This window comes from Microchirus variegatus, assembly GCF_963457635.1.
Source record: "Microchirus variegatus genome assembly, chromosome: 20".
Taxonomy (NCBI): Eukaryota; Metazoa; Chordata; class Actinopteri; order Pleuronectiformes; family Soleidae; genus Microchirus; species Microchirus variegatus.
In genome coordinates, this window is record NC_139821.1 from 1,274,352 (window position 1) to 1,301,015 (window position 26,664).

Consider the following 26,664-nt stretch of genomic DNA (forward strand, 5'->3'; position numbering starts at 1 on the left):
ATTCACTTTTAAACAAAACACGGATAAAGTTTAATGTTTATTATTATTTGAATAAACTAAATTCATGTCTTCATGTTCAATATAATATCATATATAATATACTGTATAATAATATATTCATATAATATTTATTTATTTATGTTTCTGTGTTAAATTAATAAATTAATAAAAGGAAATGTTTAAATAAAATCATCTGAGTTTCATGTTTAAATGATGTTCAAGTTTGTTTTTTAAATAAAGTTTGAACTTTATGAAGAACAAAAACCAAAACATTCTGATCATTTTATAAAATCATGAAAACGTTTATTCAGATTCATACGTTCACGTTTACACCATCAAGCCAGTTTAACTGATGAGTTAATGATGAATTAATGATTAGTTAATGATTAGTTAATGATGAGTCAGCGCTGAGTCAGTGTGTGTGTGTGAGCAGGAAGCTGAGGTCACTTCCTGGTTCATACTCCACTGTCGGCTGATTCCTGAAAAAGAATCACTCATAATGAGAGCAGCGCCCTCTGCTGGTAATACAACATAAATCACCAAGACTGTATGTCGGTGAGTTAGACAGTGTGTTTGACAGGCGAGTGAGTGGACAGACAGACAGGTGGACAGACAGACAGGTGGACAAACAGACAGGTGGACAAACAGACAGGTGGACAGTTACCTGGTGAAGAGTCTGGCTCTGGTGGTTCCCAGAAGTTTGACGTTGTTTCCTTCGACCAACAACAAAGATCCTTCTCTCAGACCCTGAAAACACAAAGTGTTGTAACGTTTGGAAAGTGTTGTAAACTGCTGTAAAGTGCTGTGAAGTGTTGTTAAGTGTTGTGACGTGGTGTAAAGTGTTATTGTAATGTGTTGTAAACTGTTGTAAACTGCTGTAAACTGTTGTAAAGTTTAAAGTGTTGTGAAGTGCTGTAAAGTGATGTAAATTGTTGTTAAATGTTGTGAAGTTTTGTTAAGTGTTGTAAAGTTTTGCAAAGTGTTGTAAAGTAATGTGAAGTGTTGTAAACGGCTGTAAACTGATGTAAAGTGTTTTAAAGTTTTGTAAAGTGTTGTAAAGTAATGTGAAGTGTTGTAAACGGCTGTAAACTGATGTAAAGTGTTTTAAAGTTTTGTAAAGTGTTGTAAAGTATGGTGAAGTGGTGTAAAGTTGTGTAAAGTGTTGTAAATTTTGAGTGTTGTAAAGTTTTGTAAAGTGTTGTAACTTTTGAGTGTTGTAAAGTACAGTGAATTGTTGTAACGTTTTGTAAAGTTTTGTAAAGTGTTGTAAAGTTTTGTAAAGTGTTGTACATTTTTAGTGTTGTAAAGTTTTGTAAAGTACTTTAAAGTGTGTTAAAGGTTTGTAAAGTGTTGTAAAGTACGGTGAAGTGGTGTAAAGTTTTGTAAAGTGTTGTAAATTTTGAGTGTTGTAAAGTTTTGTAAAGTGTTGTAAAGTACAGTGAAGTGTTGTAAAGTTTTGTAAAGTGCTGTACATTTTTAGTGTTGTAAAGTTTTGTAAAGTACTGTAAAGTGTTTTAAAGGTTTGTAAAGTGTTGTAAAGTACTGTAAAGCGCCGTAAAGTGTTGCAAAGCACTGTCAAGTGCTGTAAAGTGTTGTAAAGGTTTGTAAAGTGTTACTATCCCAATTCTCCAACTCCATGATTTGATTCTGGATCGTGTTTCTCTCTTTTAGCTCAGACGTTCTATCATGTTTACACTTGTTTATTTTAGTCCAGGATGATTGTTTTCATGTCATAATAATGAGGTCACGTGACCGGTGATATAACCACGACGAAGTCTCACCACAACACGAGGAGTCTCGGCTTCTTCGTGGAACTGTGTGATCCTCTGCTCTCTGGTTTCCTGTCGAACAAGCAAACATCAGAAAAGACGACGACACGGCGGTTTCTTATCGCGTGACGATCACGCGCCGACACTTTGATCGGCTGACGGAGGTTTTTACTGGAGACAAAGGTCACCGAGTGTGCGTCGAGTGTGGACTCACGCCCATGTGACGGCTGCCGGGGTCGGGGTCCTGATAGTGAGGGTTGATGTTGAAGGGCACGAGGCCGAGGGCCGAGAAGGACGGAGGGTAGACGATGGGCATGTCGTTGGTGGTGTTGATGCCGACCGTGGCCACGTTGGTGCCGGCGCTGGAGCCCATGTAAGGAACGCCGTCCTGAAGAAGAAGAAGAAGAGGAAGATGAAGAAGATCAGGTGCAGAAGGAAAATCAGGGATTTTTAACATCACGACACACAGGAGTTGTCGATCCACTGCTGCCTCCACCATCACACGTCTTATCTTGTTAGGTTTCAGCAGCAGGGGGCGCTCACACGCAACGTTTTCTTTAAGGTATAAATAAGGTGTCGGTGTCACCTCCAGAACTCTCCTCCTGATCTCCGTCACCAGGTCGTTGTCATAGAGACACTTCAGCAGCCGGAAGGTGTTCCCACCTCCTGCACACACACACACACACACACACACACACATTATAAATCAACACAATCACAAATATCTACTTGTGTGACATTTATAAAGAACTACTGGGTGCAGTACCATAACACGTCTGCAGGTGGAGCCCCTGAGCAAAAAGTGTATGAAACACCAGGGCTTTTTTTTTTTTTTTTTTTCTTAACCAAAATTATATATATAACATGTTTACAACCCAAGGAAGTGATTTCAGTGAAAACAAAGTGAGGACCGGCCAAAATGTCCTCACTTTGTAAAAATGACCTCACTTTGTTGGTTAGAAACTCACTCACTGGTCCTCAGTATGCCACAAGTACAAGAACACACACACATTCTTCAGGTAAACGTGCTGACAAAGTGAGGACCAGCATTTCCACTTTATGAATCAACACAATTACAAATATCTACTTCATAAATGACGTATATAAAGAACTACTGGGTGCAGTACCATAACACGTCTGCAGGTGGAGCCACCAGGGCTGGAAAACTTTTTTTTTATTTTATTTTTTATACCAAATTGATTATAGCATGTTTACAACCCAAGGAAGTGATTTCAGTGAAAACAAAGTGAGGCCCGGCCGAAATGTCCCCACTTTGTAAAAATGTCCTCACTTTGTTGGTTAAGACCTCACTCACTGGTCCTCAGTGTACCGCATTTACAAAACACACACACACACACACACACACACACACACACACACACACACACACACACACACACACACACACACACACATTGCACATTTAAAGAAAGAGAAGTGAGTAAAAGGAGGAGGAAGTGAAGAAGAACAGGGAACAGAGAGTGAAACACTGCCCCCTGCTGTGCTGACTCATCGCTTTTCTCACCGATAAAAATGGCCTCCGCGTTCCTGACCGCGGCGACCGGGTCTGACGCCTCATGGATGCTGTCCACCTCATAACCTGCAGGGGTCAGACATGAGCTGGATCAGTCCCGCTGCATAGTTATATTGTTATTATTATTATTATTATTATTATTAGAATGTCGTCAATGTTACGAGAAACGTACCCAGAGTTCGGAACTTTTCCCGGGCGGTTTTAGCGTAGGCGTCTCTGTCGTGAAGAGCGTACGGGACGAACAGCACTCGCTTCACGTCGCTGAAAAAACACACAGTCATACTGTCAGTGTCCTGCAGGGGGCAGCACAGTCCTGCACTGCGACACTTTCACCAAAGTCCATGATCAAAATCTGAGGATTTAATGCTTTTTGGTCGTCAAATGTCATAAAAATCTCTAATGAATCACAGGAATAATGTAGTTTGATATAAATATTGAATGTTTTTCATAGTATATAACTATAATATGAAGTGGCACTGACTTTATGTCTGTGCACACTGACGTTTAAGATGAATTTCCTCCATTAAAACATGTCTTTAAAGGAATCCCTTGTGAGCCGAATTGTACCTCAGAACTCCCTCCACACACACAACATGGAGTTTGTGGTGCGGGAGCGTGTTTTGTTCGCGTCGCGGTCGCGTAAACGTTAAATTGGTGTTTTTCTCAACGGGAACTGGCGGCGTGAACTCACCGCGTGAAGAAGGCGCAGACGTGGCTCTGACAGTGATCCAGGTAACCGCTGCCGTGGAGGCTCGAGTTAGACACGAGCAGGAGCTTCCGCTGATTCATCCTGTCACACACACTCACACACACACTCTGTCACACACTCACTCACACGCACTCACACACACACAGAGGAGCTGCGGGGTCAGAGTTCACCTGACTGTCACGTGAACGGTGACACTTTTTGACCTTTTGAACAAGAGTCAACTTTCACAATAAAAGCCCCGTCATAAAAATCTGTTTATAATATGCTCTCTGACAAACGACGCCACCTACTGGAATAACACCGTAACTACACAGTTACAACTGTTGTTATTATTTATTTATTTATTTATTTATTTTTAACAATTTATTCATTGAACCTTTTAAGTACAATATTTTAGAGAGATAGTAAAAGTACTAGTATCATGTAAAAGTACTATTATCATGTGAAAGTCCTATTATCGTGTAAAAGTACTATTATGTAAAAGTGATATTGTCATGTAAAAGTACTATTGTCATGTAAAAGTACTATTATCATGTAAAAGTACTATTGTCATGTAAAAGTGCTATTATCATGTAAAAGTACTATTGTCGTGTAAAAGTACTATAATGTAAAAGTACTATTGTCATGTAAAAGTACTATTATCATGTAAAAGTACTATTATCATGTAAAAGTGCTATTATCATGTAAAAGTACTATTGTCGTGTAAAAGTACTATTATGTAAAAGTACTATTATCATATAAAAGTACTATTGTCATGTAAAAGTACTATTATCATATAAAAGTACTATTATCATGTAAAAGTGCTATTATCATGTAAAAGTACTATTATCATATAAAAGTGCTATTATCATCTAAAAGTACTATTATCATGTACAAGTACTATTGTCATGTAAAAGTACTATTGTCATATAAAAGTACTATTATCATGTAAAAGTACTATTGTCATCTAAAAGTACTATTATCATATAAAAGTACTATTATCACGTAAAAGTAAACAAAGTAAAAATAAACACAGTTGCTGCAGCTTCAAAAATAACTTTATTGTTTCCATAAGTAACAGCGGTGGGCGGAGCTTAATAACATCTGGATGAAAAACATCTGGACTTTTCTGTGTGTGTGTGTGTGTGTGTGTGTGTGTGTGTGTGTGTGTGTGTGTGTGTGTGAACAGTCTCCTCCTCCCTCCCTCTCTCTCTCTCTGTCTCGCGCAGATGATGGCCCGGTACCGGACTCTTTGGACCGGGATCTTCGTCCTCTTCACGGCCGGTGAGTGACGCTCGCCCCGCGGGCTTTTTCTCTGTCTTTACCCGGAGAAGAAGAACCGAGGTTCGGATCCGGTTCTGAGGTTCTGACGCTGCGGTATTCAACTGTTTAAACTGCCTAGAAACTAGTACTACTGCAGTACTACTATAGTACTGCAAGTACTGGGTTAGAACAAAAGAACTTCATTAAAAGTACTGCAGTTTAAAAGTACTAGAATCATGTAAAAGGTACGTTAAAAAAGTACTATGTAAAAGTATGTCATCTTAGACAAGTACTGCATCAAATGAAAGTAAACAATATAGTGTAATAATATAAGTACTACGTCATATTAAAGTAAACAATATAAGTACTACGTCATATTAAAGTAAACAATATAGTATAACAATACAAGTACTACGTCATATTAAAGTAAACAACATACAAGTACTCCAGTATACGTGACTTTATCATCAAAAGTACTCACACTAACTAATACTACTGTATTACTGATGATAACAGTAATAAAAAGTACTCACTGATATGAAAGAACAAAAGTACTTCAGTATGAAAATACTTCATATAAAAGTACTGCATCACTGACAAGTACCTTATATACTATACTTGTACCTTACTTACACATAAATACTGCATCCAGCACATACATGTGTACATGTAGTAAATCATATAAAAGTACTGCAACACAAATATAGTGTGTAGTACTGTGTGGTACAGTGTAATACAGTGCATTAATGTGTAGTACTGTGTGGTACTGTGTAGTACTATGTGGTACTGTGTAGTACGGTGTAGTACTGTGTTGTACAGTGTAGTATGGTGTAGTACGGTGTAGTACGGTGTAGTACTGTGTAGTATTGTGTATTACTATGTAGTACAGTGTAGTACTGTGTAGTGTTGAGATGTTGGAGAAGAGACAGACTGACACTAAAACAAAGTGTGTGTTTATGTGAGGACACACGCACACGCACACGCACACGCACACACAAACACACACACACACACACACACACACACACACACACACACACACACACACACACACACACACACACACACACACACACACACACACACACACACACACACACACACACACACACACACACACACACACTGCCTCTATTCATTGATGTCATGTGTTTACTTGCTGATGTTCATGGTCTAAGCCTTTTGTGTGTGTGTGTGCGTGCGTGCGTGCGTGATTGTGTGTGCGTGCGCGTGTATGCGTGTGTGTGTCATTGGCCAGGTTGATTACCTGTGTGTGTCCAGGTGAAACCTGACTCCTCCCACTGCCTGCTGGTGTTAGTTCTAGCTCCTCCCACAGGATGTTTTTGTTTGCTTGTTGTTGTTGTTTTTGTTCTGTACACACACACACACACACACACACACACACACATATATATTTACATGTGTAAGACATTGTTGGAAAGATTAAAAATCACACTTTCACATTCTGTAAATAACTGAAAATGTCCCTCGGCCTACTTGTTGCCTGTTTTGCCGTGTGTGCGTGTGTGTGTGTGTGTGTGTGTGTATGTGTGTGTGTGTGTGTGTGCTTAGATTTCCCATGAGCCTTTGAGGGTGGAGTGTTGGATACTAACTTGGCCCAGAGAACAGCTCACTGCTGGCTTTAATTTATTCCGGGAGGAGCACACACACACACACACACACACACACACACACACGCATGCACACACGCACACACACACTCACACACACACACACACACACACACACACTTTTTCTTCTTCTCCCTTTGTTTCCAGCTCCGTTTCAAACATCTGGATCAACTTCTGCTGTGTTTGTGTGTTACTGTACACACACACACACACACACACACACACACACACACACACACAGTTCTTCTGCCTCACCAGGACCAGGTCTTGACCAGGTCCTGGTCTCCTGTGTGTCCTCAGGTGTCCTCACAGACGTGCAGGGCCTCACTCACCTGAGCTTTAACCTGTGCAAATGGTGCGAGTCGTCCACGCCGCTGTGTGAGGACGACGTGTGCGTCACCAACTGCTCGCTGTCGTCCTTCTGCACCGTCGTCGAGGAGATCTGCATCGCCATATGGTGAGAGGACTCACTCTGCCGCACCAAAGTCACTCACTCTCCTCACACCAAAGCCCATAGAGTAAACCACTGACACAGGAGTTGTTGATCCACTGCTGCCTCCATCACTAACTTACAATGACTGATTTTAGTGAATTCGGCTTTAAAAATATTTAATTTAGACTTAACGCAGTGACACAAAGTGACCACACGAGGCAGCAGAGGACCAGCAGCTCCTGTGTCCCTGTGATGTTAAAATCACTGGTTTTAAGAGTGAGTGGTTTACAAACGTCTGACGTTGTTTTTATTCATCATCAAACATCGTCGTTTAACCCACACTCTGTGACCTCTGTGTGACCTCTGTGTGACCTCTGTGTGACCTCTGTGTGACCTCTGTGTGACCTCTGTGTGACCTCTGTGACCTCTGGCTCTGATCACCTCCTTGACTCCAGCTCAGCGTCTGCTGCTCTGGTTTTGTTTTCTTGGAAAGTTTTCTGCTGATTCGTGCTTTTGTTTGGATAACACGGCCCCTCCCCCTCCTCCCCCTCCCCCTCCCCCGGGCCGCCTCCCCCGCCACACTCTGGCCACGCCCCCTCTCATTTCCTGTTCACGTCAGCCGGGTCGACCCTCGCAGCTTTCTGCAGGAAACCGGCGATAAGAGAGAAGACGCAGAGGTTTATTCAGGTCAAAGGTCACAGAGATGAGGAGCAGCGTCACCTGACCTGTGACACGAGACACACAACACATGTTCACGTCTTTGTAGAAGTTTGTAAACCACTCACTCTCCCACACCAAAGTCCATAGAGAAAAACAGTGAGTTTAACATCATGTAAAAGTACTATTATTATGTAAAAGTACTATTATCATCTAAAAGTGCTATTATCATCTAAAAGTACTATTATCAAGAAAAAGTGCTATTATCATCTAAAAGTACTATTATCATCTAAATGTACTATTATCATCTAAAAGTACTTATATCAAGTAAAAGTGCTATTATCATCTAAAAGTACTATTTTCATGTAAAAGTACTATTATCATGTAAAAGTACTATTTTCATGTAAAAGTACTGTTATCATGTAAAAGTACTATTTTCATGTAAAAGTACTGTTATCATGTAAAAGTACTATTGTCATGTAAAAGTACTATTATCATGTAAAAGTACTATTGTCATGTAAAAGTACTATTATCATGTAAAAGTACTATTGTCATGTAAAAGTACTTTTATCATGTAAAAGTACCATTATCATGTAAAAGTACTATTGTCATGTAAAAGTAAGTTTTTCATGTAAAAGTACTATTATCATGTAAAAGTACTACTATCATTTAAAAGCACTATTATCATATAAAAGTACTATTATCATGTAAAAGTACTATTGTCATGTGAAAGTACTATTATCATGTAAAAGTACTTCATCATAGACAAGTAGTACATCAAATTAAAGTAAACAATATTGTAGAACATATATATAAAAAGTACTACGTGATATTAAAGTAACACTATACAAGTACAACAGTATATGTGACTTTATCATCAAAAGTACTACTTAGTATACTAACTAATACCACTGTATTACTTTATTATGTATTACCAATTTCATTTCGACTTAACTCAGTGACACAAAGTGTGACCACACGAGGCAGCAGAGGAGCTAAAATCACTGCTCTTCTCTGTGGACTTTGGTGTGGCGGAGTGAGTGAGCTTAACTTTAATCACAAGTGTTAATCGTTGTTCTCCAGGAGGAAAACCAACGACACCATGACGGTGCAGACCATGTGTCACCTGCCCACGCTGCCACTAGAGGGCGTGGACCCCGAGCTGCTGCTGAACTTCACCTCCAGGGAGTGTCACATGACCTCGCAGGCCGCGGAGGGCGGAGCCACGATGGTCTGCGGCTGTCAGGGAGAACACGAGTGCAACGACAAACTCATCTTCAACAAGGGCGCTAACGGTGAGCGAGACGGAGGTAAACGAACGAATGAACGAATGTTTGCGTGAACACGTGAATGACGAGTCCGCTCTCGTCTCCGTGGCGACAGGTTTCTTTAAGCTGCAGAGCAAAGACGTGATCCCCGTGGTCGTGGTCAGCTTGGCTCCTCCCCTCCTCGTCGCCGTCGTCGCCGCCGCCGCCTTCTACTTCTACCGCACGCACCGACACCACAAACCCGGCGCTCCTGCGCGCCCCGACTGGACGACCAAGCGCACCCCTGACCTCTACCGGGCTTTGGAGCAGAAACATGGCGGCCGAGGAGGAGGAGGAGGAGTCAGGGTGGAGAGCGGTGGAGGAGGAGGAGGAGTCACCGGTCCCGGACGTGAGGGGGAGGAGTCTCTTTGGCGAGGAAACGCGTCAGAACCTCTGCCGATCAAACTGGAGGTGCTGGTGGGAAAAGGCCGCTTCGCCGAAGTTTGGAGGGGGCGTGTGCTGAGAGGCGAGAGGGGCGGAGCTAAAGGCGACGACGCGGTGGCGGTGAAGGTGTTCCCAGCCGTAGAGTACGTTTCCTGGAGGAACGAGTGCTTCATCTACTCCGACCCCAAACTGGAGCACGAGAACGTGGTTCGATTCCTGGCGGCTGAGGAAAGGGCGTCGCCCGGCCACGCCCACAGGAATTACTGGCTGGTGTTGGCCTATCACAGCCTCGGGAACCTGCAGGACTTCCTCGCGGCGAACACGCTGAGCTGGGCGGAGCTCGTCGCCATGGCCGGGAGCGTCGCTAAAGGGCTAGCGCATCTCCACAGCGACAGGACGCCGCGCGGCGTGCACAAGGTAAACTCTCTACCAGCTAGCATTGTCACGTTAGCATGATGACACATGATGGGCCTGATGGTGGCGCTGTCGCCGCAGGTTCCGGTCGCTCATCGGGACCTGAAGAGCAGCAACATCGTGGTGAAGAGCCGGGCGGAGTGCGCCCTCTGTGACTTTGGTCTGGCGTTGAGACTGGACGTGTCCCTCACCGTGGACGACTACGCTAACAGTGGACAGGTAGGACGCTCGGGGGTCCGCCACGGTGTGGTGTGGGACGTCCTCACAGCGGTTTGTTTTGACTTCCTCTCGTTGACCTGTCCAGGTGGGGACGGCTCGCTACATGGCTCCTGAGGTCCTGGAGTCCAGGGTGAACCTGGAGGACCTGGAGGCCTTCAAACAGATGGACGTCTACTCCATGTCCCTGGTCCTGTGGGAGATGTCCTCGCGCTGTCTCGCCATCGGCAGTAAGCACGAGTCGTAGGCTTACATTAGCTTATTATTAGCATTACTGCTGCTACTTTACTGGTTTATATTAGCTTAGCATTTCTATTAGCATTATCTAGCAATCAGCCAATGGCTGCATCCACAACTACCATGCTAAGATTATGCTAATAGTGTGTCGTGACGTAAACATAACCAGGGACTTCTCACCTGGGGCTAACGCTAAGCTAACTATGTTCATTGTAAATTGCGACCAACTTCCGCGTTGTCACTGTCTAACCCCGCCCACCCCCCCCGTGTGTGTGTGTCTGTCTGTCCTCTGACTCACCTGTCCTCTGACTCAACTGTTGACTGACTCACCTGTCCTCAGACTCACCTATCCTCAGACTCAACTGTTGACTGACTCACCTGTCCTCAGACTCAACTGTTTACTGACTCACCTGTCCTCTGACTCACCTGTTGACTGACTCACCTGTCCTCAGACTCACCTATCCTCAGACTCAACTGTTGACTGACTCACCTGTCCTCTGACTCACCTGTCCTCAGACTCAACTGTTGACTGACTCACCTGTCCTCTGACTCACCTGTTGACTGACTCACCTGTCCTCAGACTCACCTGTCCTCAGACTCACCTGTCCTCAGACTCACCTGTCCTCAGACTCACCTATCCTCAGACTCAACTGTTGACTGACTCACCTGTCCTCTGACTCACCCGTCCTCAGACTCACCTGTCCTCACTCACCTGTTGACTGAGTCACCTGTCCTCAGACTCACCTGTCCTCTGACTCACCTATCCTCACTCACCTGTCCTTTGACTCACCTGTCCTCACTCACCTGTCCTTTGACTCACCTCTACTCTCGCTCACCTGTCCTCAGACTCACCTGTCCTCTGACTCACCTGTCCTCAGACTCACCTGTCCTCTGACTCACCTGTCCTCTGACTCACCTGTCACCTGACGTAGCTTAGTATTTGTATTAGCATTACCTAGCAATCAGCAATGGCTGCATCCAAAATTAATGATTACCATGCTAAGATTATTCTAATAGTGTTTAGTGACGTAAACATAACCAGGGACATCTCACCTGGGGCTAACGCTAAGCTAACTATGTTCATTGTAAATTGCGACCAACTTCCTCGTTGTCACTGTCTAACCCCGCCCCCCCTGTGTGTGTGTGTGTGTGTGTGGTGCAGAGGTAGAGAGCTACGAGCCGGCGTTTGGCTCAAAGGTTTGCGAGCAGCCGTGTGTGGACAGCATGAGAGACCTGGTGCTGAGGGACAGAGGACGTCCAGAGATTCCCTCAGCGTGGACGCAGCATCAGGTCACATGTTCATGTCGTTTATTCACCTGTCCAAACTGAACTGTCCCCGTTACCCCTCCCCTGGGTGTTCACTGTCCTCTGTCCTCTGTCCTCAGGGAATGTCCACCTTCTGCTCCACCATCACTGAGTGCTGGGATCACGACCCCGAGGCCAGACTGACGGCTCACTGCGTGGTGGAGCGCTTCAACGTTCTGCAGGAGGAAGAGGAGGAGCCACAGGAGGAGGAGGAGGAGCCACAGGAGGAGGAGGAGGAGGAGTCCAGAGCGGATGCTGTCAGGGCCGATGACGAAGAGACACCAAAGGACTCAGAGATGCCACACAGAGACGCTGCTGCTTCCTCACCGTCCTCTTCCTCCCTCCAGGTCCATCAACCAAAGATGAACAGCACAGAAGAACTCCATGATCCTCTGGACTCTGTGGTGTGAGACTCACCTGTCCTCAGACTCACCTGTCCTCAGACTCACCTGTCCTTGGACTCACCTGTCCTCAGACTCACCTGACTCACCTGTCCTCAGACTCACCTGATTCACCTGTCATCTGACTTACCTGGACTCAGACTCACCTGTCCTTGGACTCACCTGTCCTCAGACTCACCTGTCCTCAGACTCACCTGACTCACCTGTCCTCAGACTCACCTGATTCACCTGTCATCTGACTTACCTGGACTCAGACTCACCTGTCCTTGGACTCACCTGTGCTCAGACTCACCTGTCCTCAGACTCACCTGTCGACTGACTCACCCGTCGACTGACTCACCTGTCCTTTGACTCACCTGTCCTCAGACTCACCTGATTCACCTGTCATCTGACTCACCTGTCCTCAGACTCACTTGTGCTCAGACTCACCTGACTCACCTGTCCTCAGACACACCTGTCTTCTGACTCACCTGTCGACTGACTCACCTGTCCTTGGACTCACCTGTCCTCAGACTCACCTGTCCTTTGACTCACCTGTCCTCAGACTCACCTGTCCTCTGACTCACCTGTCGTCTCTGCTGGCAGAGACACCCCCTCAGACTGTGTATAATTAAACGTACGTTTGTTTCTGTTTCAGGTCAAGATTTACGTGTCATTTTTAATCCAGCATTTATTTGTCGTGTTCTTGTATTTTTTTAGTGACGTAATCACACGTACTCTGGGCGGAGCTCAGGTTGTGGGGTGTGGCTGGGGGGCGGGGTTTGTGGAGACATGACTACGACGGAAATGTGTGGATGATTTTTACTGGATTTGTTTTGTTTTTCTTTGTGATTTTTTTTTGGTAATTTTTATAAAATATTGAAGTTCAGCAGTTTTTCACGTGTGTGATTTTCTTCATTATTACATTCTCTCATATTCATTCATTCATTCATTCATGTTTTAATACAGTACATTATTTCAGTACATTTTAAAATACTACACAGGTATAGTATTAGGTCATAGTAGTACTGTATGTATCCGTAACAGTTAAAAAAGGTTCAGGTTAAATGGACAAACTACGCCATCTGCTGTCATAAAGCGTTACCTGCATCATTAGTAATAGCAAAGGATTATGGGTAATCCTGAAAGCAGCGGAGGATTTGTGATGAGGTAAAGTATCTGTGGACAAAACACTGTTAATAACTAACTAAATAACCGTGTAGAAGTTCAGCTGACTTCACTTGGTTAGATATGATGTGTCCCAAAATCATTTTGTCACGTTTTCATCAAGTTAAACATACGTTTTTTTATGTGTTTTAGAGTTAGCAAACATCTCCACTATGTAGCTAGCAACCGTTAACAGTTTTAACGTTTGCTAGCTACACTCGCAAGCTAGCTCACACGGGTCACACACACTATATACAGTAATAAGTGGTTATATTCATATATAATAATTAATATATTATATTAATCACAGATAAGACCCAAAATGGCTGCTCCACACATGAACGGAGTGCTGCTGCCCTCTGCTGGTGTCTGTGCTAACAGTGTTTTCATTAATCACATCTAAATATCACGTCTGTTTATTTAACGTTTTTTTAAAGGTAATTCTTCTGAACACACAGTACCGTTATGTTATTACTTATGTATTTAAATAAATGAATAAATCATGTAAATAATGAAAGGTTATCGCTGATAAATCCAGTTTGGTGTATACACCGGGTTTATTGTTGTAGATATTCTGCTCGTCTTTAATCTCTGTTCACAACGACCATGTTTATAAAAGCCATATATTGATTGTGTTTACACTTGGATTAAAACATGAATTAAACATTTAAGCGCCCTCGTGACGCTGGGTTCACTGTTCCTGTTTCTAGCTCGAGTGACTCATCCTAACAACACGCGATCTTCAGAGGCCTCTCCGCTCCGTTTCTACGTAGCGCGTTGAGTGAGTGATCTCAGTGTTGTAGACGATCTTTGTTTGCCGGCGCTCATCGGATGATCCTCCCGAGTTGCGTCGCCTCCTCTGCCCGGCACCGGACTTCGTGTTTGCGGGACGCGAGAATGTTGTGATTCACGCGGAGAGCGATGATTAGCGGGAGCTCGCAGCGGACCGGAGCGGCGGAGCTTGTGTTGACTGCGGGCCGCAGAGCCGCGCTCCTCGGGCCGGACGGAGAATGGAGCCTCGGCTGAGCGCGGACGGGAAGCTCCTCCTCGGCCGGGTCCTCGTCTTCTCGCTGCTGGCGGCGTCGTCAGTGAGCGGCCACGGCAACTGCAAACACCGGGTGCCCGCTCCCGGAGAGGTTAGCCGCTGTTAGCTTAGCCCGCTGTGCCGCTGTCACTTTAAATTAAGCAAAGCTAAGCTAGCGTGTTAGCTGTGTTGTGAGGTTGTTGCTAATATCGCGTTAAAACTAAAGCGTGTGAATATAAAAATTAACTAAAGTAAAACGAATGATTGTGATGATCGTTATTGTGTTTTCGTTATAATCTGTGCTCCATCCCATCATCTTCAGCCTGTGTTTCCCTAGCAACAGCAGAAGCCACACTTCCGGGACATTTCAAAATAAGAGTCTAAACAGTTATTTAGCACCTGCGATAAATTACGTAATAAAATGAATTATAAAACACATTAATACATTTATAAAATGTATGTTTGTATTTATTTAGTCTTTTGTTTTAGTTTTTATTATTTATCTTGCCTTTTATTTATTATTCTGTACGACACTCATACACATTCTGTGATTGTCTCCGTCAGGTGGTCCACCATGTTTACCTGAGGCCGGAGCGTTTGACTAAGAGAAGCTCTCCTGATGACCTGCAGCTGAAGATAAAGGTCATCTACGACTACAGCATCGACCAGTGAGTCCTGATGCTGAACCGCTCTCACGTTTCCTTTAAAACAACCTCGCTCTGTTGTAGACTCTGTGAACACTTCCTGTTTGTGTCCACAGACTTCCTGCGGACAAGAGGAGACTGGTGAAGGTGAGCAACGACACCTGACAACCTCAGTCATGAGTTTAATCTGTGTGAGGTTTAAAGTTTCACTGTGTGTGTGTGTGTGTGTGTGTGTTTGTGTGTCAGGATAAACTGTTTCCTCAGGCCATTGACTTCCTGCAGAGAGCGTTGAGTGTGAGGCACAGGGCGGGGCCTGTGCTGCTCAGCCGGTACGTGGCCGAGAATATATTACATTAATTATTAATTATTACATTATTACATTATTAGATTTTCATCTGTTGATGTTTTTTCTTCTTTGTCCGTAAAAAAACCCCGATCTGTCGTCCGTGTCGTCTCCAGACAATGTGCCACCAACCAGTACCTGAGGAAGAAAGATGATCCTCATCGCTACTGCCAGGAGGCCTGCGCTAACGTCACCCGCTGCGGGCCCGTCGTCGTGCCACAGCACCACCTGCAGGTCAGGAAGGATCACTGCACACACACAAGCTGCTGCCCAGAAAAATCCTCGAGTCACAAGTCACCAAAAACGCAACTGAATCCACGGAAAACACTTAACTAAAATGACCGAAAACGCTTAGCTAAAGTCACCAAAAAACACTGAGCTAAAGTCGCTGAAAACACTTAGCTAAAGTCACCGAAAACACTTAGCTAAAGTAACTGAAAACACTTGGCTCAAGTCCGAGGAAACGTTTAGCTAAAGTCACCGAAAGCACTTACCTAAAGTCAGCAAAAACACTCAGCTAAATTGACAGAAAACACTTAGCTAAAGTCACCGTGATTATGTTGTTTGTTTCTTAAATGTTTGTGTGTTTGTTTCTCCTCAGCAATGTAAAGTGTGCAGTGAGTCTGGGAAGTCTTGTGGACCGTCTGGACCTGCAGACGGACCAGGAGTGGACGGCTCCGACTTCGTGCTCTACGTGAGCGGCGTCACCACCGAGCGCTGTGGACAGGAGAACATTGTCGCCTACGCCGCTTACTGCCAGCTTGAGGCGGAGCTAGACAGGTGTGAGGAGGACACGCCCTTCAAACACTTAATGTTTATAAAGTTCATATTCTGACGTGTGTGTGTGTGTGTGTGTGTGTGTGTGTGTGTATCAGACCTATAGCAGGCTATGCTAACCTGTGTCCTACGATGATCTCGTCTCAGCCTCAGGAGTTTGAGGGAATGCTCTCCACGGTCAAACACGAGATCATCCACGCCCTGGTTGGTGTTTACGTCGTGCACATTTCGTACAAACGAATCAGATTATTTATAATCAGATTACATTGTGTGTGTGTGTGTGTCTGTGTCCATCAGGGCTTCTCCGCTGGTCTGTTCGCCTTCTATCGTGACGATGACGGTAAACCGCTGACTCGTCGTTTTGCTGGATTACCCGTCTTCAATGAGACGTGAGTCACTGACAACTCTGCACTTTTGACCACATTAGCTTAGCTTAGCGTAGAAACAGTTAGCCGAGCTAAGTTAAGAACAGAACCAGAGACATTTGAACCAGTCAAGTCGCATGATTTGTCCCACAGCTGCTGCTAATCTCAAACCTGTCTGTCTGTGTCTGTCTCTTTCTGTCTGTCTGTCTGTCTGTCTGTCTGTCTGTCTGTCTCTTTCTGTCTGTCTGTGTCTCTGTCTGTCCGTCCCTCAGTCTGGGTCTGTATCAGTGGAGTGAGGCGGTCATCAGGACAGTCAACAGGCTGTGGGACATCAGAGGAGGAGACATTGTGAGACACCAGGTCCACGTCCTTGTCACTCCTCGTGTTGTGGTGAGAAGCCAAACACCCAGTGCATCATGGGAAAAACTTAAACGAGTCTTTGCTTCAAAGTAGTATTATCGTGTCGGCCTGCAGGAGGAGGCGAGGAGACATTTTAACTGTCCCATCCTGGAGGGAATGGAGCTGGAAAACCAGGGCGGAACCGGAACGGAGCTAAACCACTGGGAGAAGAGACTGCTGGAGGTACCAGGATCCACACAACAGTGTTTTTAAAATGTCCGTCTCTGTGATGTCACCGTGTTTTTGTCGTGTCGCGGCAGAACGAGGCCATGACGGGCTCACACACTCAGAACCGCGTCTTCTCTCGCCTCACTCTGGCCATCATGGAGGACAGCGGCTGGTACCGAGCCAACTACAGTCTGGCGCAGAGACTGGACTGGGGACGAGACCTGGGCTGTGACTTTGTCATGAAGAGCTGCAAGTTCTGGATGGACAGACAGAGACAGAGGTGAGGACACACTGACCTCTGGTGGTGAGGAGGGGAACAAACGCAGCTCTTTATGTACGTGTATTTTTAACCTGTGTCTGTTTACCTTTTTGTTTGCGTTGTTATTTGAACATTGTTAACACGTTTGTTTATGTGTTAGTTTACACGTTTGTTTGTTTACATGTTTGTTTATAGTGTTTTCCGTGTTTACAAGTTTTTTACGTTTGTGTACGTGTTGTTTACGCGTTTGTTTACGTGTTAGTCACACGTTTAAGTGTTGTTTACTCATTTGTTTACAAGTTGCTAAAGCGTTTGTGTACGTGTCGTTTATGCGTTTGTTTACGTGTCGCTTACACGCTTGTTTACGTGTCGTTTACACGTTTGTGTACTATTTGTTCACGTGTTGTTTACACATTTATTTACGTGTTGCTTACGCGTTTGTTAACGTGTTGCTTACAAGTTGGTTTACGAGTTGTTTACACATTTATTTACGTGTTTGTTTACGTGTTTACGCGCTTGTTTACATGTCGTTTACGTGTGTTTACGTGTTGCAGACGTCACGCTGTGACTCCGTACTGTGACACAGTCAGAGCTTCACCTCTGCAGCTCACCTGTAGACAAGACCAGCTCGCTGTGGCTGTGTGTAACCTACAGAGACACACACAACAACTGCCACTGGACTACCAGGTACACACACACACACACACACACACACACACACACACACACACACACACACACACACACACACACACTCTCACACACTCATTGACATAAGAGTCATATCTGATGAAGGACTCTGTGTGTGTGTGTGTGTGTGTATGTGTGTGTGTCAGTATTTCGAGCGTATCCCTGACGTATCGTCCGATCAGCTGTCGTTCTTCGGTGGAGCCGTGGAGATCGCAGATTTCTGTCCCTTCAGTCAGGAGTTCAGCTGGCATCTGAGCGGAGAATATCAGAGGAACTCTTACTGCAGAGTCACAGAGAACCAACCAGGTACTCACTCACTCACTCGCTGTGTGTGTGAATGAAAATATCCTCAGAAATTAATCCAGAATAGTTAGTTTTCTCAGTTAAACTGTATTTTTGTACCATGATTGTTTGCCTTTAACGCTTTAAATGGCTCCTAAACACTGAAATCACTTTTCTTTACGTTTTATTTTGAAAATATCTTCAGAAGTTGATCCAGAATGCGCAAAGGAAAAGTATCATAACATTAAATATATATTATTTGTGCCGTAATGTTAAATACCATTGTTTTAAACTCTGAAAATAGCTCTCAAACACTCTAAAACCACTTTTACTTAACTTTTTATTTTGAAAATATTGTCGGAAGCTAATCCAAAATTGATATTGAATGATAATTATAACATAAACTGTATTTTTTGCTGTAAAAAAAAACCTTTGCTTATGAAAATGGCCACCAAGTACTCAGAAATCAGCTTTTGTCACATTTTATTTTGAAAATATTGTCAGAAGTTGATCCAGAATATGCATAGAATGATTATTGTGAATTAAACAGTACATTTGTACACTATACACTACAATACACTATTACTGTGCACAATTTCAAGTCAATCCGAGATACTTTTTGTTTTTTTGAAAAAACTCAGCTCACTGTCAAAGAATGTATCATTTCCTGATTTTCAAATATTCATTAAAATTATTCCTTAAGAGATTTGCGATTAATTTCAACAGATCCTTGTTCAGGGTGATACCGACTATTATGATGGCGAATTTCAAGTCATTCCGAGATACTTTTTGTTTTTGAGAAGAAACTCAGCTCACTGTCAAAGTATCAGGCCAAATGCATCATTTCATGATTTTCAAATAGTCATTAAAAATATTCCTTAAGAGATATGCAAATATTTTCAACAGATCCTTGTTCAGGGCGACGCCGAGTATTATGATGGTGAATTTAAAGTCATTCCGAGATACTTTTTTGTTTTTTTGAAAAAACTCAGCTCACTGTCAAAGTGCATCAAATGGATCATTTCCTGATTTTCAAATATTCATTAAAAATATTCCTTAAGAGATATGCAAATATTTTCAACGGATCCTTGTTCAGGGCGATGCCGGCTATTACTGTGCACAATTTCAAGTCATTCCGAGATACTTTTTGTTTTTTAGAAGAAAGTCGGCTCACTGTCAAAGTGTATCAGTGCAAATGCATCATTTCATGATTTTCAAAAATTCATGAAAATTATTCCTTAAAAAGTTTGCAAATATTTTCAACAGATCCTTGTTCAGGGTGATACCAACTATTATGATGGTAAATTTCAAGTCATTCCGAGATACTTTTTGTTTTTTTGAAAAAACTCAGCTCACTGTCAAAGTGCATCAGGGCAAATGGATCATTTCATGATTTTCCAAAAATTCATTAAAATTATTCCTTAAGAGATATGCAAATAATTTCAACGGATCCTTGTTCAGGTCGATACCGACTATTATGATGGCGAATTTCAAGTCATTCCGAGATACTTTTTTGTTTTTTTGAAGAAACTCAGATCACTGTCAAAGTGCATCAGGGCAAATGGATCATTTCCTGATTTTCAAATATTCATTAAAAATATTCCTTAAGAGATATGCAAATATTTTCAACAGATCCTTGTTCAGGGCGACGCCGAGTATTATGATGGTAAATTTCAAGTCATTACGAGATACTTTTTTTTTTTTTTGAAAAAACTCAGCTCACTGTCAAAGTGCATCAGGGCAAATGGATCATTTCCTGATTTTCAAATATTCATTAAAAATATTCCTTAAGAGATATGCAAATATTTTCAACAGATCCTTGTTCAGGGCGATGCCGACTATTATGATGGTAAATTTCAAGTCATTACGAGATACTTTTTGTTTTTTTGAAGAAAGTCAGCTCACTGTCAAAGTGCATCAGGGCAAACACATAAACAGACCTTTGTTTATGTGTTTAGTGATACTCCCTGTGTGTGTGTGTGTGTGTGTGTGTGTGTGTGTGTGTGTGTGTGTGCAGACTGGTGGAGGAACTATGCAGTAGAAGAGTACGGTCCAGACTCGGTGTGTCTCTACCAGAAGTCGGCGTTCATCATGGAGCAGTGCAGCAGGAAGATGACCTATCCTGACTGGGGCTCTGGATGCTACAAGGTGCTAATGCTAGCATCACTGTTTTTACAAACGTCAAATAAACTCGTTTCCTGACCACGTCCTCTTTCAGAGCTTCACTAAAACATTTAGTTTAGGGGGGCGTGGCTCTGCCGTGATTGACAGACCGCATGTCTCCGTGTTGTCCTGTAGGTGGCGTGCTCCTCTCAGGGTCTGACCGTGTCGATTCAGGATCGTTCGTTCCTCTGCGCGAGTAAAGCCCAGCTGCTCAGCGTTAGCGTGCGAGCTAACGACTGGATCTACAACGGCGTCCTGATTTGCCCCGCCTGCTCCGACTTCTGCGACCACTGTCCCCTCCCCCACCAGCTCCCGCCCATCAACACCTCCAGGAGTGACCCCATCGGTCAGTGTCGCCCCCTGCTGGCTGAACCTATACATTTAATCTGTAACATTTATGATCTGAATAAATGTCATCAGAAAGCTAAATGCTAAGCTAACATTCACCTTCCGACGTATTCAACAACGCACTTTTATTATTATGCTAACTGTTAGCAACATGTGACATTGATTGAACATGCACAGACCACTAAGCTAACAGCTAAGGAAAGAGGTAGCACAATCAGCTAACAGTTGGCGCTAACCGATGAGTCGGCAGATTTGTTACTTTTTTAAAGTTAAGAGTTTTGCTCACAGCGCCCTCTGCAGGATCACTTCATAATGACATGGTCTGATCACAGTTTGTTTGTTTTCAGACCCGTGCTCCAGTTCTCCAGCTCTCGCCATCACTCTGTGGCTCCCCCTGGTGGCTGGACTGCTGCTCTGCCACTGCAGCTGATACACACACACACACACACACACACACACACACACTGTGTTTGGACCAATCAGGAGCCGTCTGCTTTTATGCTTTTATTCTGACAGGGAAACTTTCTATCTTGTTCTTCCTGTGAGGACGTGTGCACTCTGGTGCCCCCTGGTGGCAGCAGCGGGTCACAGCTGACACCTTTTTACGACTCTCTCGCCACAGGGATCAATAAAAAAACATTGGTTAACTTCTCAGAGGCTGGTGTAACCATGACTCATCACTTTTTTTCTGACCGATTTCATTCAAACTCACTCTCCCACACCAAACCCCATTGAGAAAATCAGTGATTTTTAGCTCACAGGGGACACAGGAGCTGCTGGTCCTCTGCTGCCTCGTGTGGTCAATTTGCGTTACTGATTTAAGTCTAAATTAAATATTTCACAAGCCGAATTCACTAAAATCAGTCATTGTAAGTTAGTGATGGAGGCAGCAGTGGATCAACAACTCCTGTGAACTCCTGTGTCTCTGTGATGTTAAAATCACTGGTTTACTCTATGGACTTTGGTGTGGGAGAGTGAGTGGTTTGTCTATCACTGAGATTGATTGACAGTTGATATGTTGTGCTTCTTAAAGACGTCTCGGCGTGTCCTCCGTCCCTGTGACCGGCGTCTCGTCTCCTGGACGCCGCCTCGGCTCTGTCGTCTCTTTGATCCACAGGAAACCCACCTGGGTGCCGAAGTTCGCTCCGTCTCTGACGTGAGAGAAGAAGAGTCGCGGATGACAGGAAGTGCAGAGCGTCACCTGGGGGCGTGTCGTTGGCGGCGGCGGCGGCGACGCGTCGTCGTGTATGTGTTCGGGCAGGACCCCGCCTCTCTGTAGGAGGAGCCTGAGGAAGCGAGAGGTGACGCTTTACGTTCTACGTTTTCGTCTCGATAATGTGACTTCCTGCTAAAAGTAAGTGACCAGCAGAGGGAGCCGGCGTAGCACCTGCCGTGTTTGACGTTCACCTGTTGGCGAGGCGGATGTCGACGTGGGGTCTGTCGGACTCTGGCTCGTGGACGCAGTCTGGACGGATGGCGACGAACTCCAGCGCCTCCTGTCTGTCCAGCGTGAAACAGCACGGCCCGACACTCGGTCCCACTGCCACCAAGATGTCGCCCACCTGGCAACCGAACTCCGTCACCATGGCCTCCACCGTCGCCATGGCAACTCCCATCAGGGTCCCTTTCCAGCCTGAGCAGAAATGATCAGGGAGAACTGCTGAGTCAGCATCCACGTTATACTTTTAAGTGAGTGTTAATGCTGAGTCAGCATCTACGTCGTTTTCTATTAGTGTTAATGCTGAGTCAGCATCCACACCGTTTTCTATTAGTGTTAATGCTGAGTCAGCATCCACACTGATGTTTTTGATTAGTGTTAATGCTGCCTCAGCATCCACACTGATGTTTTCTATTAGTATTAATGCTGAGTCAGCATCCACACTGATGTTTTCTATTAGTATTAATGCTGCCTCAGCATCCACACTGATGTTTTCTGAGTGTTAATGCTGAGTCAGCATCCACACTGATGTTTTTGATTAGTGTTAATGCTGCCTCAGCATCCACACTGATGTTTTCTATTAGTATTAATGCTGCCTCAGCATCCACACTGATGTTTTCTATTAGTATTAATGCTGCCTCAGCATCCACACTGATGTTTTCTATGAGTGTTAATGCTGAGTCAGCATCCACACTGATGTTTTTCATTAGTGTTAATGCTGCCTCAGCATCCACACTGATGTTTTCTATTAGTATTAATGCTGAGTCAACATCCACTTTGTAGTTTTCTGAGTGTTAATGCTGAGTCAGCATCCACACTGATGTTTTCTATTAGTGTTAATGCTGAGTCAGCATTAACACCGTTTTCTATTAGTATTAATGCTGAGTCAGCATCCACGTTGTAGTTTTTTTAGCGTTAATGCTGACTCAGCATTAATACTAATAGAAAACGGTGTTAATGCTGACTCAGCATTAACACCGTTTTCTATTAGTATTAATGCTGAGTCAGCATCCACGTTGTAGTTTTTTTAGCGTTAATGCTGACTCAGCATTAATACTAATAGAAAACGGTGTTAATGCTGACTCAGCATTAACACCGTTTTCTATTAGTATTAATGCTGAGTCAGCATCCACGTTGTAGTTTTTTTAGCGTTAATGCTGACTCAGCATTAATACTAATAGAAAACGGTGTTAATGCTGACTCAGCATTAACACCGTTTTCTATTAGTATTAATGCTGAGTCAGCATCCACGTTGTAGTTTTTTTAGCGTTAATGCTGACTCAGCATCCACACTGATGTTTTCTATTAGCGTTAATGCTGAGTCAGCATCCACGCTGATGTTTTGTCACTTAGCTCCTCCCACATTTAGCAACTCCTCCCCCTCTCCTTTCGGACAATGAGCGTTTGCTTATTTTTTTTCTCGTCAGATTTGTCGCACGTGAACAGGTGTTTTACCTGCGTGTGCAGCTCCGCCCACTTTCTTCACCGGGTCAGTGAACAGCAGGGTCATGCAGTCGGCCCCCGGAGCCGCCAGCACCACTCCGCTCCGATCGGTCACTATCGCGTCGTAACTGTCGGGTTCGGCTTTGCTCATGACCCAGACGTCGCTGGCGTGGTTCACCTGCAGGGGGGGGGTTGGGGGAGGAGTCAGGCGATGTGTCACGTGATCGTGTCGCGCCGCGCGTCGGCGTTAGCAGCTCGTTACCTTGACCATGTGAAGCGGTTTAGGGTGGTAGCCGGCGACGACGGCGAGGCGGCGCCGGTTCTCCATCACCACGGCGACGGGGTCCCGCCTCCTGCTGCTGCAGAACAGGTTTAAGGAGGACAGGGTCGGGATGTAGGACACGCCCCCTTCACGTGTGCTGAAGCCGTGACCAAAAGTGTCTGCAAAACAAACGGAAGAAGAAGAAGAAGTGGGTGTGGCTATGTTTGTGTGACCACTTCCTGTTGAAGAATGATGACAAAAGATCAAATAAAAGTAAGAAACAATCAGCAGATTTTTCAGTGGTTTGAATGCTCACTTTTTCACTCGTTTTCTCTCTCTTTATGACGTCATCCTCCTGTCAATCACTCACCTGGGATCAGCGTCGACGTCAGCACCGTGACTCCGCCCCCCGGCGCAGGTAACTGCCGCAGGAACGCGCTCACTTCCTCTTCCACTCCGTCACCGGCCGAGTCTGAGTGGGCGGGGCCTGTGCAGCCCGCGCAGCTGACGTCATCCACCTTGTACTCGAAGGTGTAGGCGGCGGTGAAGAGCAGCTGCTGGTAGCGCGTCATCAGGCCCCGCCCCCGCGGGCTGGTCAGCACCGTGACGTCGTTCACGTCCAGCAGGTCCGCGCGCTGTTTGAAGCGGAGCACGCGCTCCGCCGTGGAGCCGCCGTCCAGCACGTGCACGTGCACATGCGCGCCCCCGCGGCCGGTCAGCTCGCGGTGAAGTTTGCCGCTCAGGACGAACACCTGCGAGTCCGGAGCCACTTCCGGCCACGGGGAGGAGCCCGCGGTGCATGACGGTCCACAGCCGTGGGCCAGGTCCACGAGGACGGCGCGAGGCATCGAGGTTAAAAGTTGACAGGAGCTGAAGTCACTGAAGGAGCTTCCTGATGAGCGCGAGACACTGTGTCGCGAGGCTCCGCCCACGCGCACGCACGCACACGCACACACACAGTGGAAATTCTGCTGTGAGTCACTTCCTTTTCTGCTGACTGTGCGGGAGACTCCGGTCTGATGACGTCACACTAACAGCTGTGAGAGAACGTAAACATTCAGTCTTTAAATGATCACGTGTTTAAATGTGTGTGTGTGTGTGTATGTATGTATGTGTGTGTGCGTGTGCGTGTGTGTGTGTGTGTCACCTGATCTGCTGATGGAATTGATGGAATTTCCCAGTGTTCCTGTTTCCTGCAGCTGGACATAGGCTCCGCCCCCTCACCTGAAGGTACCTCACTAACTCTTATTTAAATATGAACAGAAAAATAAAAACACTTTCATTTTCTCTAAATCACAGGAAACTTAAATAACTTCAATAGTTAAAGAACGTTGAACTTTATCTCAGATTAGTTTGTTCTGCTCACAAGGAAAAACCTGTCACATGATCCTGGAAATAAACTCAACTTATTTACAGTTGCAGTGTAAACCAAATATTCTTAACAGTGTGAACCTCATCATTTTTTACAGTGCAAACCACATTTTTATAGTGTAAACCCAATTTTTTACAGTATAAACCCCAATTTTTACAGTGTACACCTCATATTCTTTACATTGCTAACTACATTTTTTACAGAGTAAACCTCATATTATTTACAGTGTAAACCCCATTTTTTACAGTGTAAACCTCATATTCTTTTCAGTGTAAACCCCATTTTTTTCAGTGTAAACCCCATTTTTTACAGTGTAAACCCCCATTTTTTTACAGTGTAAAACATATCCATTTCAGTGCAAATCCAATTTTTTTACAGTGTAAACCTCATATTTTTAGTGTAAACCTCACATTCTTTACAGTGTAAACCCAATTTTTTTACAGTGTAAACCTCATATTCTTTAGTGTAAACCAATTTTTTTTACAGTGTAAACTTCATATTTTTATAGTGATCACATTTACTCTTCACCACCAGCAGAGGGCAGCAGATAACCAGGACAGACGCTCATTATATTCTATTCTGTTCTGTTTTATTCTGCGATAATGTTTATTTCTCTATTATTGTGTTCTATTTTATAATCTGTATTATTGTGTCATTTATTCTATTTTATAATAATCTGAACTGTTGTGTAATTTATTCTATTTTTTTTTTTTTTTAATCTGTATTATTCTAACCCGGTTATCTATTCTATTCTCTGGTGTTCTATAAGCTGTTATTGTTGTATGTTTTATTCATGTTCCCGTGTCACCAAGGATATTATATTTAAAAAATAAGGAAATGATCAATCTGTGTCATTTCCATGAACTCCTCCCCCTCACTGAGACCACACCCCCTCTCTCTCTCTCTCTCTCTCTACCTCTCTCTCTCAGAGGATGATCCGTCTCTTCTTCTTCTTCTTCGCTCAGACTCTGAAGCTGCTCATCGCTCTGTTCCTGAACCGGTGAGAGACACACACACACACACACACTCTCAGGGGGTGAAGTTGATGTAATGCTGCTGTGATGGAGTGTGTGTGTGTGTGAGAAACAAAAGAGTGTCTCCTCTGCATCACCACACACACACACACACACACACACACAGTTATAAAGTGTTTGTTGTGTTTATTAGTGACAGAAGTGTGAGGATGATGATGATGATGATGGTGACAGAGGATGTCCTTGATGTGTGGTCACCTTGACGACCCCTCACACAGCTGTGTGTGTGTGTGTGTGTGTGTGTGTGTGCGCGCGGATGAAGGTGATG

The 26,664-nt window shown here is 44.3% G+C and overlaps 4 protein-coding genes across 5 annotated transcripts; 2 read left to right on the plus strand and 2 right to left on the minus strand.

Moving 5' to 3' along the window:
* Window positions 1-169: 169 nt before the first annotated feature.
* LOC310941973 (alpha-aspartyl dipeptidase) lies at window positions 170-4,188 on the minus strand. Of its 2 annotated transcripts, XM_083907237.1 has the most exons (8): window positions 3,995-4,188; window positions 3,476-3,564; window positions 3,295-3,369; window positions 2,356-2,435; window positions 1,984-2,157; window positions 1,782-1,841; window positions 665-747; window positions 178-479 (listed from the first exon to the last, which is right to left on the minus strand). In XM_083907237.1, the coding sequence occupies exons 1-8, from the start codon at window positions 4,090-4,092 to the stop codon at window positions 413-415; spliced, it is 726 nt and encodes a 241-aa protein (XP_083763363.1). In that variant the 5' UTR covers window positions 4,093-4,188; the 3' UTR covers window positions 178-412. The 2 variants fall into 2 exon arrangements, with proteins under 2 accessions (XP_083763364.1, XP_083763363.1); XM_083907238.1 differs by lacking the exon at window positions 2,356-2,435 and having other exon boundaries at window positions 170-479.
* Window positions 4,189-5,220: 1,032 nt separating this feature from the next.
* Window positions 5,221-12,248, plus strand: tgfbr2l (transforming growth factor beta receptor-like; the record flags this gene model as incomplete). Its single annotated transcript, XM_083906708.1, has 8 exons — window positions 5,221-5,275; window positions 7,186-7,342; window positions 9,059-9,270; window positions 9,359-10,083; window positions 10,162-10,299; window positions 10,385-10,526; window positions 11,696-11,823; window positions 11,919-12,248. 8 exons carry the CDS (start codon window positions 5,221-5,223, stop codon window positions 12,246-12,248), a joined length of 1,887 nt encoding a protein of 628 aa, XP_083762834.1.
* Window positions 12,249-14,395: 2,147 nt separating this feature from the next.
* lmln (leishmanolysin-like (metallopeptidase M8 family)) lies at window positions 14,396-21,495 on the plus strand (the record flags this gene model as incomplete). Its single annotated transcript, XM_083906590.1, has 16 exons — window positions 14,396-14,521; window positions 14,974-15,077; window positions 15,170-15,200; window positions 15,300-15,382; window positions 15,513-15,630; window positions 15,998-16,176; window positions 16,272-16,377; window positions 16,471-16,562; window positions 16,811-16,928; window positions 17,013-17,120; window positions 17,198-17,385; window positions 17,919-18,051; window positions 18,201-18,360; window positions 20,354-20,484; window positions 20,635-20,845; window positions 21,195-21,495. The coding sequence occupies 16 exons, from the start codon at window positions 14,396-14,398 to the stop codon at window positions 21,275-21,277; spliced, it is 1,971 nt and encodes a 656-aa protein (XP_083762716.1). The 3' UTR covers window positions 21,278-21,495.
* A 266-nt stretch (window positions 21,496-21,761) lies between these two features.
* On the minus strand, window positions 21,762-24,838 carry lacc1 (laccase (multicopper oxidoreductase) domain containing 1; the record flags this gene model as incomplete). Its single annotated transcript, XM_083907247.1, has 5 exons — window positions 21,762-22,133; window positions 22,255-22,480; window positions 23,741-23,906; window positions 23,991-24,169; window positions 24,361-24,838. The coding sequence occupies 5 exons, from the start codon at window positions 24,836-24,838 to the stop codon at window positions 21,875-21,877; spliced, it is 1,308 nt and encodes a 435-aa protein (XP_083763373.1). The 3' UTR covers window positions 21,762-21,874.
* Window positions 24,839-26,664: the final 1,826 nt, after the last annotated feature.

Bases quoted from the DNA above. Each gene is read 5' to 3' on its own strand.
- LOC310941973 (XM_083907237.1), bottom strand. From the start codon at position 4,092: ATGAATCAGCGGAAGCTCCTGCTCGTGTCTAACTCGAGCCTCCACGGC. The intron at 2,158-2,355 runs GTGACACCGACA...CTTCTTCTTCAG, and splicing joins TCAGGAGGAGAGTTCTGGAG to GACGGCGTTCCTTACATGGG. The intron at 480-664 runs GTAACTGTCCAC...ATTCTTTTTCAG, and splicing joins AGAGCCAGACTCTTCACCAG to GAATCAGCCGACAGTGGAGT.